We start from the raw sequence: 15,864 nt of genomic DNA on the forward strand, positions 1-15,864 counted from the left end.
ACACCTTCAAGACTTACTTCTAGCACCGGTACTTCCAGATTCATTTTTCCCATTCTCCTACCCCTCACCTCACACAAGTTGACATGGTGGCATGGTTCAAAAGGTTGCAGGTAATTATCCCAGAGTTATTTGCTAGTATCGAAAAAGAGGACTGTGCTGAAGGACACTGATTCCTTGCTAACAAACACAGTGAACATTCAAAAAAATAAGTCACATAATTATAAAAGCATGTAAATGTGTAAGTAAGCAAGTATGTAAGTAAACTTCATAAGCCATCTTCCTCAAAAATTCACAATATTTTTAAATTATTACAAATAATAGTTTTACATTAAAACGTTGTCTACAAAGAAGCTCAATTATTTTGCCATGCAATAACTTTAAGACTGCTAGGTTTTTATCTTTAAACAAATTATTTAAATAAGTCCTCAAAAAAAGTAAAAAAAATAGTTCTAAAGTAGCATTTACCAAAGACTTAATTGATTTACTTTCAATGAGTCACAAAAAAAATTGATGGGGGTGCCTGGGTGGCTCAGTCAGTTAAGCATCTGACTTCAGCTCAGGTTGTGATCTCATGGGTTCATGAGTTTGAACCCTGGTTCAGGGGAGATCCAGTCCCACTTGGGTAGAGCATGAGCTCTGCATTGGGTGAGCTCAAGCCCCACTTCAGGTAAAAATAACATGAGCCCCACTTCAGGTGAGCCCTGCTTCTCTCTCTCTCTCTCTGCTCCTCGCTCACTTGCGCCTTCTCTCTCTCTTAAAAAAAGAAAAAAAAATAGGAGCACAGGGTGGCTCAGTCAGTTAAGTGTCCAATTCTTGGTTTCAGTTCAAGTCATGATCTCACCATTCATAGGATCAAGCCCTGCAATGGGCTCTGTGCTGACAGTGCAGAGCCTGCTTGGGATTGTTTCTCTCTCCCTCGCTCTCTGCCCCTCCCCTGCTCTCTCTCTCAAAATAAATAAACATTAAAGAAAAAAAAAACAAATATAATAGATGAAACTTGCTTTATGCATTTTTTTAAAACCTGAAGACCTTAATCAGAGGTAGAAAAATTAACTCATGATATGTAATAATAGAATGTGCTGATATACAATTTGGTGTAGTTGTCATTATTTTCTCATTGAAAACTTAAAATACCTCTTTCTAAAATAATAAAAAGCTTTAAGAAATACGCTCTAGAAATAAACACCCAGATAATGTCATCAGAGATTTTCCTTGTCTAATAATCAGTACAAGTAACTGCATCTACTTTATAACACACAAACTTACCTTTTTTTTTTTTTTTTTTGGTGATAGATAAATATGAGCATATTATCTCTGGATATTTTACTTCCACATTCAATTATAACAAATGATAACATTGCTTAAGTAGTTTATACAAAAGCCTTTACTTTGATAAACTTGCTGCAATACTATAATGAATCCACTGGGGCTTCCAGAAGGGGAAAAAACAATATGAATTCAGTGTGAAAACATTTAAAAGCACAGCCAAATGTTCCCATTTGACTAGAATGTTTATGAATACCCATAAAATGGAAACTGGCCTAAGACATTCTAAATTCCTTTTTCAAAAGGGGTACTCAAAAAAAATTGTTTAATAAAGTCAAAGCCAGTTTTTATCCTAACACAGGTCTAAATTTTAGGTGATTTCCACCCCCCCTCAGGTTTTAGAGTTCTAAAAATATTTCCTAGAATTCTTTAAAGCTAAGCATGTAAAAAGAAAAATAGTGCCCATATTTTACAAAGTAAAATACTAGAATAAAACTGTTCTGGGTCCTAATGACATCTAGACAGTACTGTGCTTACTACCATAGAAGTATTCCCCCATCTTCGGATATTGAGGTTCCCATCAGAAGTTTTCATCTCCAACAAAAGCCCAAGATGCTAGCTCTCAATCAAGCAGGAAGGCAGCAAATGTACACCAAAGGTTTTTTAAGGTACTACTATATACATATACTATATTAGGTACTCTGAGATAAAGAAACGTGGAGATTATAAATTGGGAAAGAAGGTAAAATTTAAATATGCATGAGAAGTTAATCAATGAGATACTATGTATTAGTGCCAAAATGTCTGCCACATGGTCAACACTTAACAAATATCTGTTGGTTTTAACTGGATTAATTAAAAATGAGATCTATGAGTCTAATTGGAGAAAGTTGCTTTGACAAGCCAATTATAACAAAAACAGTTTGGGTACAGTAAGCAGAATTTCAATATAGATTGAGTATTAGATGATTCTAATCAGTATGAATCATGCCTAATGTAAAAACACAAAAGAAAAACTTCCATATTTTTTAGGGATATACACTAAGTATGCAGGTTAAAATGATAGGTGGCTAGATATTACCTTTGAAATACTTCAAGAAAAGAAAGAGAGGGAAGGAGGAAAGAAAAATTGATAGCTGAAGTAAGTGTGGCAAAAATCTTAATTGTTGGGTTTGGATGCTGGGCATATTCCTCATATGCTATTCCTATTCCATTGTATTATTATTTGTAGTAAACTATTAAGAATATCCACCTTTGGGTATGTTTGAAAATTGCATAATAAGAATTAAAGGTTTCTTCACTACTGGGGCTTGAGTTGGCAAATGAAGATGAATGGGTAGAATTTTAAAAGGAGGGGGGCGCCTGGGTGGCTCAGTCAGTTAAGCAATCAATTCTTGATTTCACCTCAGGTCATACCTCACAGTTCATGAGTTCAAGCCCTGCTACAGGGCTCCACGTTCACAGCATGGAGCCTGCTTTGGATCCTCTGTCTTCCTCTCTCTGCCCCTCCCCCACTTGAGTTCAAGCACCTGTGCTCTCTCTCAAAAATAAGAATATTAAAAAAACTTTTTTAAGTAAATAAATAAAAGGAGGACATATTAGGCATTGTGCCTCAATCCGAAATCTCTAAATCTCTAAATGCCTAAATCTCTCAGCAATTCTGAGTCCCTCAGTCCTCACCAGCTAGCTTTCTTTTCCTAATTTTCCTGATAACCCAAAAGCTCATGCTCTTGGCCCTGTTCCATCTTCTACATCTATTTTCTAAATTATGTTTCTAATTCCATCCGTATCCTACCCCCAGTAGTTAACAGCCCCTGACTGCAAAGCGTAACCTAAGTTAGAGATAAGCATTCTGAATTATACACTCTGTGGTAAATAACCTGTGTGAACTCACAGTCCCTTCAAAAACCCAGATGGTCTACTCTAACATGTCCCTGACACTTGAATGTTTCAGCCAAGAAGCAGGTGGGCCTGGAAGGAATGAATGTTATTAGTTCCTAGTCTGCCTTGCCCCCACATCTTTATTCCAACCTGGGGGTTTCTAATTTTTTTCAGTAGTTACAAAATTGTTTTCTAACACAGAAGTTAGAAGTACCTGCATCACAAATTCCCGACGCCGAGGCATTCCTCTTTCTGAAAGCAAAACATAATCTGGCTCCTTCTCCTTTTTGGCCTGTTGAATTTGAGCCAGGCGGCTAATGGGGTTCATTCCTTGACCATACTCTGGTCCAGCCTAAAAAATAATTTGAGAAAATTTCAAAATATGCTTGCAAAACCTATTATCAGATCCTTTAAGAAACAGTGGTTCTCCCCTCATCTTCTGTACCCCAAAACCATGACTAGAGAAGATAATGCAACTGGAGAGTCATTTATGAAGATTTCTAAAGGTAAATCATACAATGGATCTGAAACTAAGACTTCTATGGGATTTAGGGCTCAAAGGCATTATTGATAACTTGGGCTAAGGCTGCTTTTAAACTCTTTAATATATTAGAGTTGCTTCACAACTTCTGTTCGTCAAAAAACACCAAAAAGAAAGTAAGAAGATAAGCCATGAGCTGGGAAGAGACATTTGCAATATATATAACTAAAAAAAAAGATGTATCCAGCATCCGAAATATATTTTTTAAAACTCCTAAAAAGTATTAAGACAATATAAAAGAAAAATGGGCAAAGAAGATGAATAGATATTTAACAGAAGAAAAACATATGAAAGGATAATCAACCTCATTATGACTCAGAAAGTGGGGGTGCCTGGGTGGTTCAGTTGGTGAAGTATCCAACTCTCGATCTCGGCTCAGGTCATGATCCCAGGGTCATGAGATTGAGCCATGTGTCAGGCTGTGTGGAGCCTGTTTTGAGATTCTCCCTTTCCCTTTGCCCCATTCCCATTCTGCACACACATGCGCTCTTGCCCTCGCTCTCTCTCAAAAAAAAAAAAAAAAAAAAAGACTCAGAAAATGCATGTTAAAACCACAGTCAGATACTATTTCACACTCATCTATTTGGCAAAAATTAAGAAGTCTGACAGCCCTGATTGGTGAGGATAGGGAGTAACAAAAACTTATACACTGCTGGACTGCCCGGCTGGCTCAGTCAGAAGAGTCAATCCTGATCTCAGGGTTGTGAGTTCAAGCCTCACATTGGGTATAGAGATTACTGAAAAAGTAAATGAATAAACTTAAAAAAAAAAAAAAATCTTAGGGGCACCTGGGTGGCTCAGTTGGTTAAGCATCTGACTCTTGGTTTCAGCTCGGGTCATGATCTCACGGTTTGTGCATTTGTGCCCTGAATCAGGCTCTGCACTGATAGCATGAAACCTACTTGCAATTCTCTCTCTCTGTTCCTCCCCCACTCTGTCTCTCAAAATAAATAAACTTTTTAAAAATCCTTATACACTGCTGATAATATAAATTGGAAAAGAATCTGGCAATGTCTAGTAAAGCTAAAAACCAGTAGCCTCTTCATAGACATATAAATACCCTTAGAAAATGATTTCCCATATGTGCTAGCTCATATATACAGGAATATCCATAGCTGCATTATTTGAAATAGCAAAAAAACTGGAAATAGCCTAAGCATTTATCAATAAAATAATAAATTATCTCATGTTAATACAGTGGAGTGGCATATAGCAATGAAAATGAATTAAGGACAGCTGCATGCCTCACAATGAATGAAATTCAGAAAAAAATTTTAAATAAGACAAGAAAAGCAAGCACAGAAGAATACAGTATGATATAATTCATGTAAAACCCACTAAAACGACAAAACACTGCTGAAATTAACCAGGGTCTCAATAAATGAACAGACATATGTTCATGGATCAGAAGACTTAATATGCTTAAAATGTCAAGTCTCTTCAAACTGATCTATCAATTCATTGTAATCCCAATCAAAATCCTACCATACTTCTTGTAATACTTAATAAACTAATGCTAAAATTCACGTGGAAACACAAAGGACAGATAACCAAAACAACTTTGAAAAAAAGAAGAAAGTTGGAGGATTCAGACTATCTGATTTCAAGATTTATTATAAAGCTATGGTGATCAAGACAGTATGTGTAGTATTGGCATAAAGAGACAGAGACCAGCAAACACAGCAGCATCCAGAAATAGACCCATACATATATATGGTTAACAGATTTTTGACAAAGGTAGAAAAGCAATTCAATGGGAAAGGGTAGTCTTTTCAACCACTGGTCCTGCAACAGCTGAATATTCATATGCAAAAAAAAAAAAAACACACACACACAAAAAAACAAAAAAACCACAAACTTAAATCCGTACCTCATTATCATTAACTCAAATGGTTCACAAACTTAAATGTAATATCTAAACTATAAAATTTCCAGAAGAAACACAGGGGAAATTTTTGTGACTTGGTTAGGTGACAATTTCTTAGATACAACACTGAAATCATATCCCATAAAAAATAATAAATTAGACTTCTTCAAAATTAATAATTTCTGTTCTTTGAAAAGGTTAAGTCACAGGCTTTAGAGAAAATATCTGCAAACCATATATCTGATAAAGCACTTGTATGTGGAGGGGAGTGAAATAGGTGAAAGGAATTAAGAGGTAAAGACTTCCAGTTATAAAATAAGTAAGTCATAGGGACATAATGTACAGCACAGGGAATACAGTCAATGATATTGTAACAACTTTGTATGGTGACAAATGGTATCATTTCATAATGTCTAAAAATATTCAATCACTATGATGTACCCCTGAAACTAATGGGATACTGCATTTCATTTATGATTCAATAAAAACATAAAGAATTCTCACTGAAGAAAAAAAAAGAACTTGTATCTAGAATGTATGAAGACCTCTCAAAATTCAATAATAAACTTATTATTATTTACATTTTATTATTTTTATTGTTATTTAAGTTATTACTTAATGTTTGAAGTGGTCAAAAGATTTGAACAACACCTCATCCAACCTCATGTGCTACCAAACACATAAACAATGCTCACAATCATTAGCCACTGGAGTAATATAAATTAAAACCACAATGAAGTATCAATACACATGCATTTGTACAACTGAAATTCAAGACTATACTATGTATTAGAAAGGATGTGCAGCAACTAAAATGATGGCTGCTAAGAATGTAAAATGGTATACTCATTTGAAAAAACAATTGACAGTCTCTTAAAAGGTTGAGTATATGCCTACTAAATGACCATGCCATTCACTCCCAAGCATTTACCCAAAAAAGAAAAGGAAAACTTATGGGGCACCTGGGTGGCTCAGTTGGTTGAGTGTCCGACTTCAGCTCAGGTCATGATCTCGCAGTTCATGAGTTCGAGCCCCACGTCAGGCTCTGTGCTGACAGCTTGCTCAGAGCCTGGAGCCTGCTTCGGATTCTGTGTCTCCCCCTCTCTCTGCCCCTCCCATGCTTACGCTCACTCGCTCGCGCTCTCTCTCTCTCTCTCAATAATAAAAAAGTGCTTAAAAAAAAATTTTTTTTTAAAGAAAAGGAAAACTTATGCCCATAAGACATACACACATGTTCACAACAGCTCTATTTATAGCCCAAAATGAGAAACAGCCCAAATATCCACCACAGGGTGAATGAATAAACAAAGGGTGGTATAACCATACAACAGAATACTACTTAGCATTAAAACAGAATCAGAGGCGCCTGGGTGGCTCAGTTGGTTCAGCTTCCAACTTCGGGTCATGATCTCGTGGTTCATGGGTTCAAGCCCTGCACAGGGCTTTGCACTGACCGTGCAGGGCCTGCTTCAGATGCTGTCTCCCTATCTCTCTGCCCCTTCTTCGCATGCACACACACGTTCTCTCTCTCTCTCTCAAAAATAAACATTTAAAAGAGCTTTTTTAATTAAAAAAAAAACAACAGAATCAGTAACTGTTAACATGCAACAACATGGACGAATCTCAAAGTGATTATGCTAAGTAAAAGAAGCCATCCAAAAAGAAGGTAGTTGCTTGGGAATGGAGGGTGGAGGGATTACAAAGGGGCACAAGGAAACTTTTGGGAGCAATGGATAGATTCATTATCTTGATTATGGTCATGGTTTCACAGGTGTACACATATATCCAAACATACCAAATAGCATGTTTTAAATATGTACAATTATACTTCAACAAAGCTGTTTTAAAAGCTAGCTAACCAAATGCAATTTTTTTCAGAAAAAAACAAACATGCAATAAAATTATAAGGTCAGGAAACGTTAAATATAAAACTAATATTGTGATTAACTATGTGAGGTGGTATCTGGACGTAACAGAGGAGGGGCCTACACAGCTTCAATCTCATTGAGAAATGTTCTAGATGCAAGTTGGGCAGTAAGTTTTCATTTAACGTAATAGGCTTTTTAACTTACATACAAATACTGTATAAGCCATTTAGAAGGTATTCTATTTTTAACGTTGTATGGGAAATGTTTATGAATAAAGCTTTTAAAAAAATTTTTTTAAACTTATATATAGCTGTTTTAGTGCCTTCTAAAAGGTTTAAAAACAAAAAAACAATCTTTGCAAATCAAATATTCTCTGTGCATATGAACTTTCTTCGGATATTACTCCTAGATATGAAGCTGTGTATTTATCACACGGGCAGAACTGTTTCCACCTGTGAAAATTTACTCTAAAACAAGTATTAGAGGCAAGGGTAATCACTATGTTGCAGGCTGTGTGTGTCACACTAAACTTGTATATAGTCGGAGCTCTTCCTGGTTCTCCATCACACCTAGTTTGCTGCTGCAGGTCGGATCCTGCAGGGTCTTTTAGAGTATGTTTAGGATTTTGGACTTTATCCAAAGAGAAACGGGAAATTACTAAAAGATTTCAAGCAGAGGAATGACATGATCTGACTGGTGTCTCTGAAAGATAACACTTTTTAAAAGATCAGTTGACAGGATGTCAAAAGTACTTACAGGAAGGCCAATTAAAAACCTGCTATAGCAGTTCAGGCAAGAGATGATTTTGAGCCGAACCAAATAAAGATGGCAAAGAGATGGAAATAAATGAACCAACTTAAGAAATACTTAAGTGATAGATTCAACAGGATTTGATGATTGACTGGATATAATGGTTAAAAGTTAAAAATGACTCCCAGGTTTCTGTTTCAGCAGCAGTGGGATGGTGATGCCAGGCACTGTGACAAGGAATGCTGGAGGAGAAGGAGTTTATGATGAGTCTGATGTGCCTGTGAAATAAATAAGAAGTGAAGATGTCCAACAGGCAGCATATAGCACAAAAGAGTATCTGAAAATCATCTACACAGAGACTGAATTGAAACCCTAGAAGTATGAAGAGAAGCCTAGGTGCAGTAAGAGAAGAAAAAGACTGAGAACTTCAGTTACTGCAATAGTTAGATGGAAGAAGAGGAGAGAAAGGGAAGATTCTAGCTTTTGATAAAATTCTGGTTTCTACCCATATTTAATAGCAAAAATGAAAACTAATGAATTATAAACGAAGTAAAGGATTGATAAGAACAGACAAATACAGACAATAAGTTATAAGTCTAAGAGTGGGATATCAACAAAAAGGTAAAGGGAAGTTTTTGAGTCTAGCACTAGAAGTATGCCCAGTTCCTGAAGACACTCAAATAAATATGTACTTCCAATGGTATGCTGCCTTTACTTTTATTTAATTTGCCTCTTTTATAAAAATGTTTTTAAGTTCCAAAACACTGTTGATACGGATTCCAATGACAAAAAACCAGATGCATAAATCCAATTAGATAATAATGGAGTCTGAGAACATTAAGAATGGCTGGTTTCTTCCCTTGATTGAAATTAACTACTAGCACCTCGGACAATTAACTTATTCCTTGGATATCAAGTCTTATGTTCTCTTTCCACGAACTAGTATAGACAGTCTTGTAATAGTTGTATCCAGAAAATTTTACCTCCAACGTTGGAAACACTTCTCTAAATTCTCATCTTATAGAAGAGAACCGCATTAAAAAACAAAATATAGACCCAAAGACATAATTAAAACAATCTAACATTGTAACTGTTAGGTTACTGTGTAGCGTTACTCTTAAAATCCAAGAGGAGTTCACAATCAACCGGTTTCAGATGGGCACTGGAAACAGACAGGACTGGACCTGGAACCGAACTGTTACATGATCTTGGGTACGTTTCTTAAACACCAAGGACCTCATCGGTAAAATGGGATAAAAGCTACACCACAGCATGATTATGAAAATTAAATAAAATGTGATGTTTTGTTACTTTAAATAAAATTAAAGTAAATCATCAACAGTTTATTCTCTACTTCTACTGCATAATAAGGAACTATAGAGTCTACATGTATAAGACATATGAGGAAGGGAGGAAAATGCTGAAAACCAATATACTATTCCAACCTGACCCATTTATTGGCCCACCATAAGGTGTGATTATACTTAAAATTATCTAGATTCCAACTCACTGTATGTATGCTGTTTTCTTAAAATAACCTTACATTCCAGAAGATGTCTATAGGCTTTATTTTAACGTAAGACAGACATGGTACAAGTAATTACAAGTGTGATGTATGTGAAGAAAAATGTAGGGGGCTAACCTACTCTGGGAAAGTTCTGGAATAATATATACTAGAAGTAGCAGCAAATAATTCTTAGAATTTAAAATGTTGCTCTCCACTCTGGGGAATAACATTTAAACAATAATCTTGCTTTTAATGGCTATCGTTAAAAACAATAGGGTTATATTTATATCCTATATAAAAATGTATAGATCTGGGGCGCCTGGGTGGCTCAGTCGGTTGAGTGTCCGACTTTGGCTCAGGTCATGATCTTGTGGTCTGTGAGTTTGAGCCCCGCATCGGGCTCTGTGCTGATAGCTCAGAGCCTGGAGCCTACTTCAGATTCTGTGTCTCCCTCTCTCTGCCCCTCCCCAGCTCACGCTGTCTCTCTCCCCAAAAATAAATAAACATTAAAAAAAAAAGTATAGATCTTTTCTAGCCTAATGGCTCATTATTCATAACTTATTAAGATTAGATTTAGTTTAATAAATTCGATGGAAATTATTGTGACCAGTTTTGTACTACCATTCTGATGTAGAGCACTGTTCTTCCATCGTGGAAGAGCTATAGATTTTATACATAAAAAGATTTAAGACAAAAAAATACAAACAGACTCACTAATACATAGTACAAACTGGTGGTTGGCAGGGGGGAGGGGGATGAGTGAAATAGGTGAATGGGATTAAGAGGTACAAACTTCTAATTACAAAATAAATAAGTCACAGGGATAAAAAGTACAGCATAGAGAATACAGCCAATAATATTGTAATAACAAATGGTGACAGATAGCAACTACACTTATCGTGGTGACCTCTCAGTAACGTGTAGAACTGCTGAGTCAACATATTGTACTCCAGACACAAGTATGTCACTGTACTTCTACTATACTTCAATAATAAAAATTCTTTTAAAAAAATTTTTTTTAATGTTTATTTATTTTTGAGACAGACAGAGACAGAATTCGAGTGGATTAGGGGCAGAGAAAGACACACAGAATCCGAAGCAGGTTCCAGGCTCTGAACTGTCAGCACAGAGCCCGACATGGGGCTCGAACTCATGAGCTGTGAGATCATGACCTGAGCTGAAGTCAGACGCTCAACAGACTGAGCCACCCAGGCACCCCAATAATAAAAATGCTTAAAAAATATTTCAGAAAACAGACCACAGATATATTCACATACATCTAAAATGTGAATAGACAGGTATAGAATAACAATAGTTAACCTTTATTGAGCACTTTTTATTTGTATTGTTAATAAATACTTAATAATAATTACTAATACATTCTGTGTATTATCTCAGTTAACACATGACAATCCCATGAAACTAGTTCAATTATTATTCCTACTTTATAAAAAACAAAATGTAAGATTAGAAAAGTTAGGTTACTTGCTCAGGTCACAGGGATTCACACTCAAAACTTAATCCAAACGTTCTGTTCTTAAAACGATTATCCTAGGGGCGCCTGGGTGGCTCAGTCGGTTAAGCGGCCGGCTTCGGCTCAGGTCATGATCTCGCGGTCCGTGGGTTTGAGCCCTGCGTCGGGCTCTGTGCTGACAGCTCAGAGCCTGGAGCCTGTTTCAGATTCTGTGTCTCCCTCTCTCTGACCCTCCCCCATTCATGCTCTGTCTCTCTCTGTCTCAAAAATAAATAAACGTTAAAAAAAAAAAATTTAAAAAACAAAACAAAAAAAAAAAAAACGATTATCCTAAATACTGCATGATCTCACTTATACGTGGAGTCTAAAAAAGCCAAACTCATAAAAACAGAGAGCAAAATGGTGGTTACAGGGTCTGGGAAGTAGGGGGATAGGAGAGATGTTGTTTAAGGGTGCAAATTTGCAGCAAGTAGTAAATAAGTTCTGCAGACCTAATGTACAGTAGAGTGAAAAAGACAACAATGTTGGATTAGAATCATCAGACTTGCTAACAGACTAGATCTTAATTATTCCAACTCCTAAAAAGAAATGATAATTATGTGGTATGATATAGGTGCTTATTATACCTATATATAATTACACCTACATATTACAATGACAATTACAATATATAAATATATCAAATCAACAGGTTGCGCACGTTAAATTTACACAGTGTTATATGTCAAATGTATTTCAATTAAAAACCCACTTAAATGCTAAAAAAAAAAACAAAAAAACCCACAAACAACCATTATCCTAAAGCCTAACCATGTGGTTAGAGCATATGAATGAAAACCAGCCCTCAGAACCACTAGAACTCATAAGTGTATCTATTTGCCATTTATTTTTAGTCTACTTTACATACCATGTAGAATGCTATTTCAAGGATTACATAACCTACACCTTGTCATAATGATAGTATTCATTAAGAACACGTTTATGTAGTTACTTATTTATGTGAATATGTATGCATGTATTTTTAAATAAAGCAAAGGTACAAAATGCAGAAAACCTATAAAAATACCAGTTGTACCATAGTACAATCTAAACAAAAGAGGTTCGTCACAGATAAAACGTACAGTTGACCCCTGAACAAGGTGTGTGGGGGGGGGGGGGGGCAACGCCCCACTCAGTCAAAAATCTGCGTATAACTTTGTTTTTTTGTTTGGATTCCTCCAAGACTTAACTGGTAATGGTTAATTACTTAACTACTAACTAGCCAACAACTGACCAGAGAAGCCTTACTAATAACAGAAACAGTGAATGAACACATATTTTGTATGTTTTATGTATTATATAGTATATTCTTACACTAAAAAAGGAAATGTTATTAAGAAAATCATAAGAAAAAAAAGGAAAAGAAAATTATAAGGAAAAAATACATTTATAATACTGTATTTATAGAAAAATTTGCATACAAATGGACCCATGTGGTTCAAACCCGTGCTTTTGGAACCCTTGATTCGTAGAGCTAACCCAAAGTCTGCTAGAGAAGTGACACTGAGGGGGCAAGTGACATGCTGGCAACTGAAGGCTCTCTCTGTAAACAGAAGGCTAGCTCGTTCATCCCATACACAGTGCGCACTCATGGGCAGTGTCCTGTACTCAGTGTCGACTGAGCTCATTCCTTTTTGGGTTGTTGTTGTTAATGTAAACAGAAAAACCTGCTCCAGTAAAAGAAAGAGTCACAGCATCTTGCAAAAGTGTGTGCTCTGTTTTCTTCTTTGGCCAAGCTCTACATGCCTGAAAGAACAGAAATAAAATAGTACCGTCTACCTCACAGGGCTGCTGCGAGCATCAAATGTGATAAAGCACACGAAGTGCTGGGACAAAGCTGGCCGCACACGGTGCTTTATATCTACCGGCTGCTGCCACCGTCACCAGCATTAGTACGACTCATATGATTATTACTCTGTAACCCATCATCATTTCATGAGAGCCCAACAAGTTACTACATTACAGTGTTGTGTGCAGAAAGAACGTTGGGTTGGAAAACAGAGTCCTTCAAGTTGTTCCACACGTGAGGTGAATAAAAGCGAGCAAATTCTTTGAGCACGCATGTTTCATGAAACCTTACTGTAAAAGGAGGGGTAACGTCATCTACCTTACACAATCCTGATGAGAATCACATGGTGACCATGAATGAGAAAGTATTTTTTAAACCATAAAAACTAGAAATATGGAAGGTACTGTTTTTTGATGAACAAACACAGGTATACAAGTGTCTAAAAGCAAAACAAGGGTGCTGGGGTGGCTCAGTCGTTAAGCATACGACTCTTGATTTTGGCTCAGGCTGTGATCTAACAGTTGGTGAGTTCAAGCCCCACATCAGGCTCGATGGTGATGGTGTGGAGCCTGCTTGGTATTCTCTCTCTCTCTCTCTCTCTCTCTCTCTCTCTGATCCCCCCCCCCACTCTGATCACACATGCACTCTATCGCACTCTCAAAATAAAAGAATGAACAGTAAAAAGAATTTTAAAACAAAATAGAGTGTTATTAATTTATAGTCCAGGACCACCGGTGACTCTGGGATTGTATATAATCCATACATTTAGGTGCCTGTCCTACGGAAAAATTTTTATCTATAGTTACCATAGTATTTATATAGTAAACCTGACTAATGTTCGCAAGCACACACTTACCTTTACTATTGTTTTAGGGCGTTTTTTAAAAAATAATTTTGGCTTTTCAACCACAGGAAGAGGCGGGAGTTTCTTAAGCTCCTGTAGGACGGTGGTTGCAGCACGCTTCTTGGAGAGTTTTTTGCTATTTCCCTCTCCTTCCGCGGAGAACTCTCCTACTGACACCCTAGTAACAAAGCTTTTCATATGTGGTGGTCCACTTTCTTTAATAACCTATTAAATATAAGTAAACTATTGAATATAGGCTCTTAAGTAGTGTTATCATCTCATGCATCTTTTAAACACTCGTATCATAATCAAAATTGAAATTACAAAAAATTATGCCAAAATTATAGATTTCTTTAATAAAGTTATATAGACATTATATAGGGGCCATTCATTTTTTGATACTTATGCTGCTTAATAAAATGAAGTTGAAAGAACAAAAATCTAAATAAATACATTCAATTCACACTCAAAATTTGTGTTTTACTAGCTTAAAATAGGCAATTCTAATTATGGTGACCCAGTTTCTTATGGAACAGAAAATTAAGAACATAAAACATACCATATTGGATTAGGTACACAGACCATGCAGAATAATAGTTTGTATATAACTGTGTAAATATCTAATTTCTCCTCTGTAAGAATAAGTTACTGAAGTCCAAGGACTATTTCTTACTGGAGTTCTCTAGCCCATAAAGCATCCTACAAGTGGAAGCCTCTCAAAAATAACTTATGGGTGAAAATAACCTATTTTTGATGGAGACCTCAAAGGCTGTTTTATAGAAAGGAATGTTTACTCTCTGTGACATGATCTTAAAAAGGTAAGTAGACATACCATAAAAAATACCTATGTTTCTAGAGTAATGGATTATGAATCTGCCAGCTATGAATGAGCATCCCTAAACCCTGTATTAATGTGCTCTTTAAAATATTCCAGTTTTTGGAGGAAAGGTGCTCTCCAAAACCCAAATGCTAAAAACTTTAGTCTCCTTCAAAATTCGGACCTTTTATAAAAGAAACCCTATTCAGTTAAATAGTTTACCATGTAACTTTACATTAAAATTTTGTCTTCTAATAATACCAATTAGGAAAAGGAAAACAACACAGTATCTCAATAATCCAACATTACTGGGGCTAAGAAACTTATGATAAGCATACTTTCCATGTAATTTAAGCTTACTAGTTGAAACACTAAAACTGTTTATTTTAATAACTTTGATGGGCACCCTCCTCAATTAAAAAAAAAGTACACATTTTACCGACTTAACAGAATACTAAATATTTGACCTTTTTATTGTTCACATTAGATCATTATGAACACCAAATATTCTATACTATAATGTATTGATGCTTTCAAGGAATTCTAAGACTTATAAAATTATTCCTATTCATTGTAGCCTTTAAAAGACCCATGCTCCAACAATTTTTGAGTATATGTAATTACTTTTGATAGTACATTTTCCCTATCATTTCTTGCTAGGACCAACAGGCCGTCAAGTACATTCTATTCCTGCCTTCCTCATTCTGCTTTTAATCAGCTAGAGGCTAAGAAATCAGATAACCCAACTTTAGGAGGATTGTGTCTAAAAAGACAGGTTCTCAGTTGAGGTCAGTTGATCTTGACAGTGAATAAAATGTGGGACCTTTCTAGTAGATGAACTCCACCCACTTTGAAGGAGGAACCTCTACAACCGTTTTAGCTTATTTCCTGGGTTTTGTCTATTTTCTAGATATTTGAGTTACAAAATTAATGACCTCTTAATAAAGAAGGTATTACAATGATTTAAATTTTTTTCCCTTTTATATGTCACATGATTTTTATAAATATTTTGTGACATGTTTATCTGGCAGTAACGTAGAGAGCTGCTAATTACTTGTTTGTGACTTATTGGTAAAAGTTAAATTTAAACCTATTTTGGTTCCACAAATTTAGAGGAATTTAGATATCCATGTATATGTGTCACAAAACATTAACTTGAATACTTTCAATTTGATCCTACCAAAAACACTAAACCCTATAGCATACTATAAATCTACAAAT

At 35.8% G+C, this 15,864-nt stretch overlaps 1 protein-coding gene across 8 annotated transcripts in view; it reads right to left on the reverse strand.

The window, feature by feature from the left end:
* STAU2 (staufen double-stranded RNA binding protein 2) overlaps window positions 1–15,864 on the reverse strand; it is a 306,837-nt gene that overhangs the window by 175,019 nt on the left and 115,954 nt on the right. For all 8 annotated transcript variants that reach the window (XM_042923874.1, XM_042923880.1, XM_042923878.1 and 5 more), the window contains 2 exons: window positions 13,839–14,051; window positions 3,362–3,499 (listed from right to left, as the gene is read on the reverse strand). In XM_042923874.1, the coding sequence (XP_042779808.1) occupies window positions 3,362–3,499; window positions 13,839–14,051 (351 nt within the window). The remainder of the gene's footprint in view (window positions 1–3,361; window positions 3,500–13,838; window positions 14,052–15,864) is intronic.

This window comes from Panthera leo, chromosome F2, assembly GCF_018350215.1.
Source record: "Panthera leo isolate Ple1 chromosome F2, P.leo_Ple1_pat1.1, whole genome shotgun sequence".
Taxonomy (NCBI): Eukaryota; Metazoa; Chordata; class Mammalia; order Carnivora; family Felidae; genus Panthera; species Panthera leo.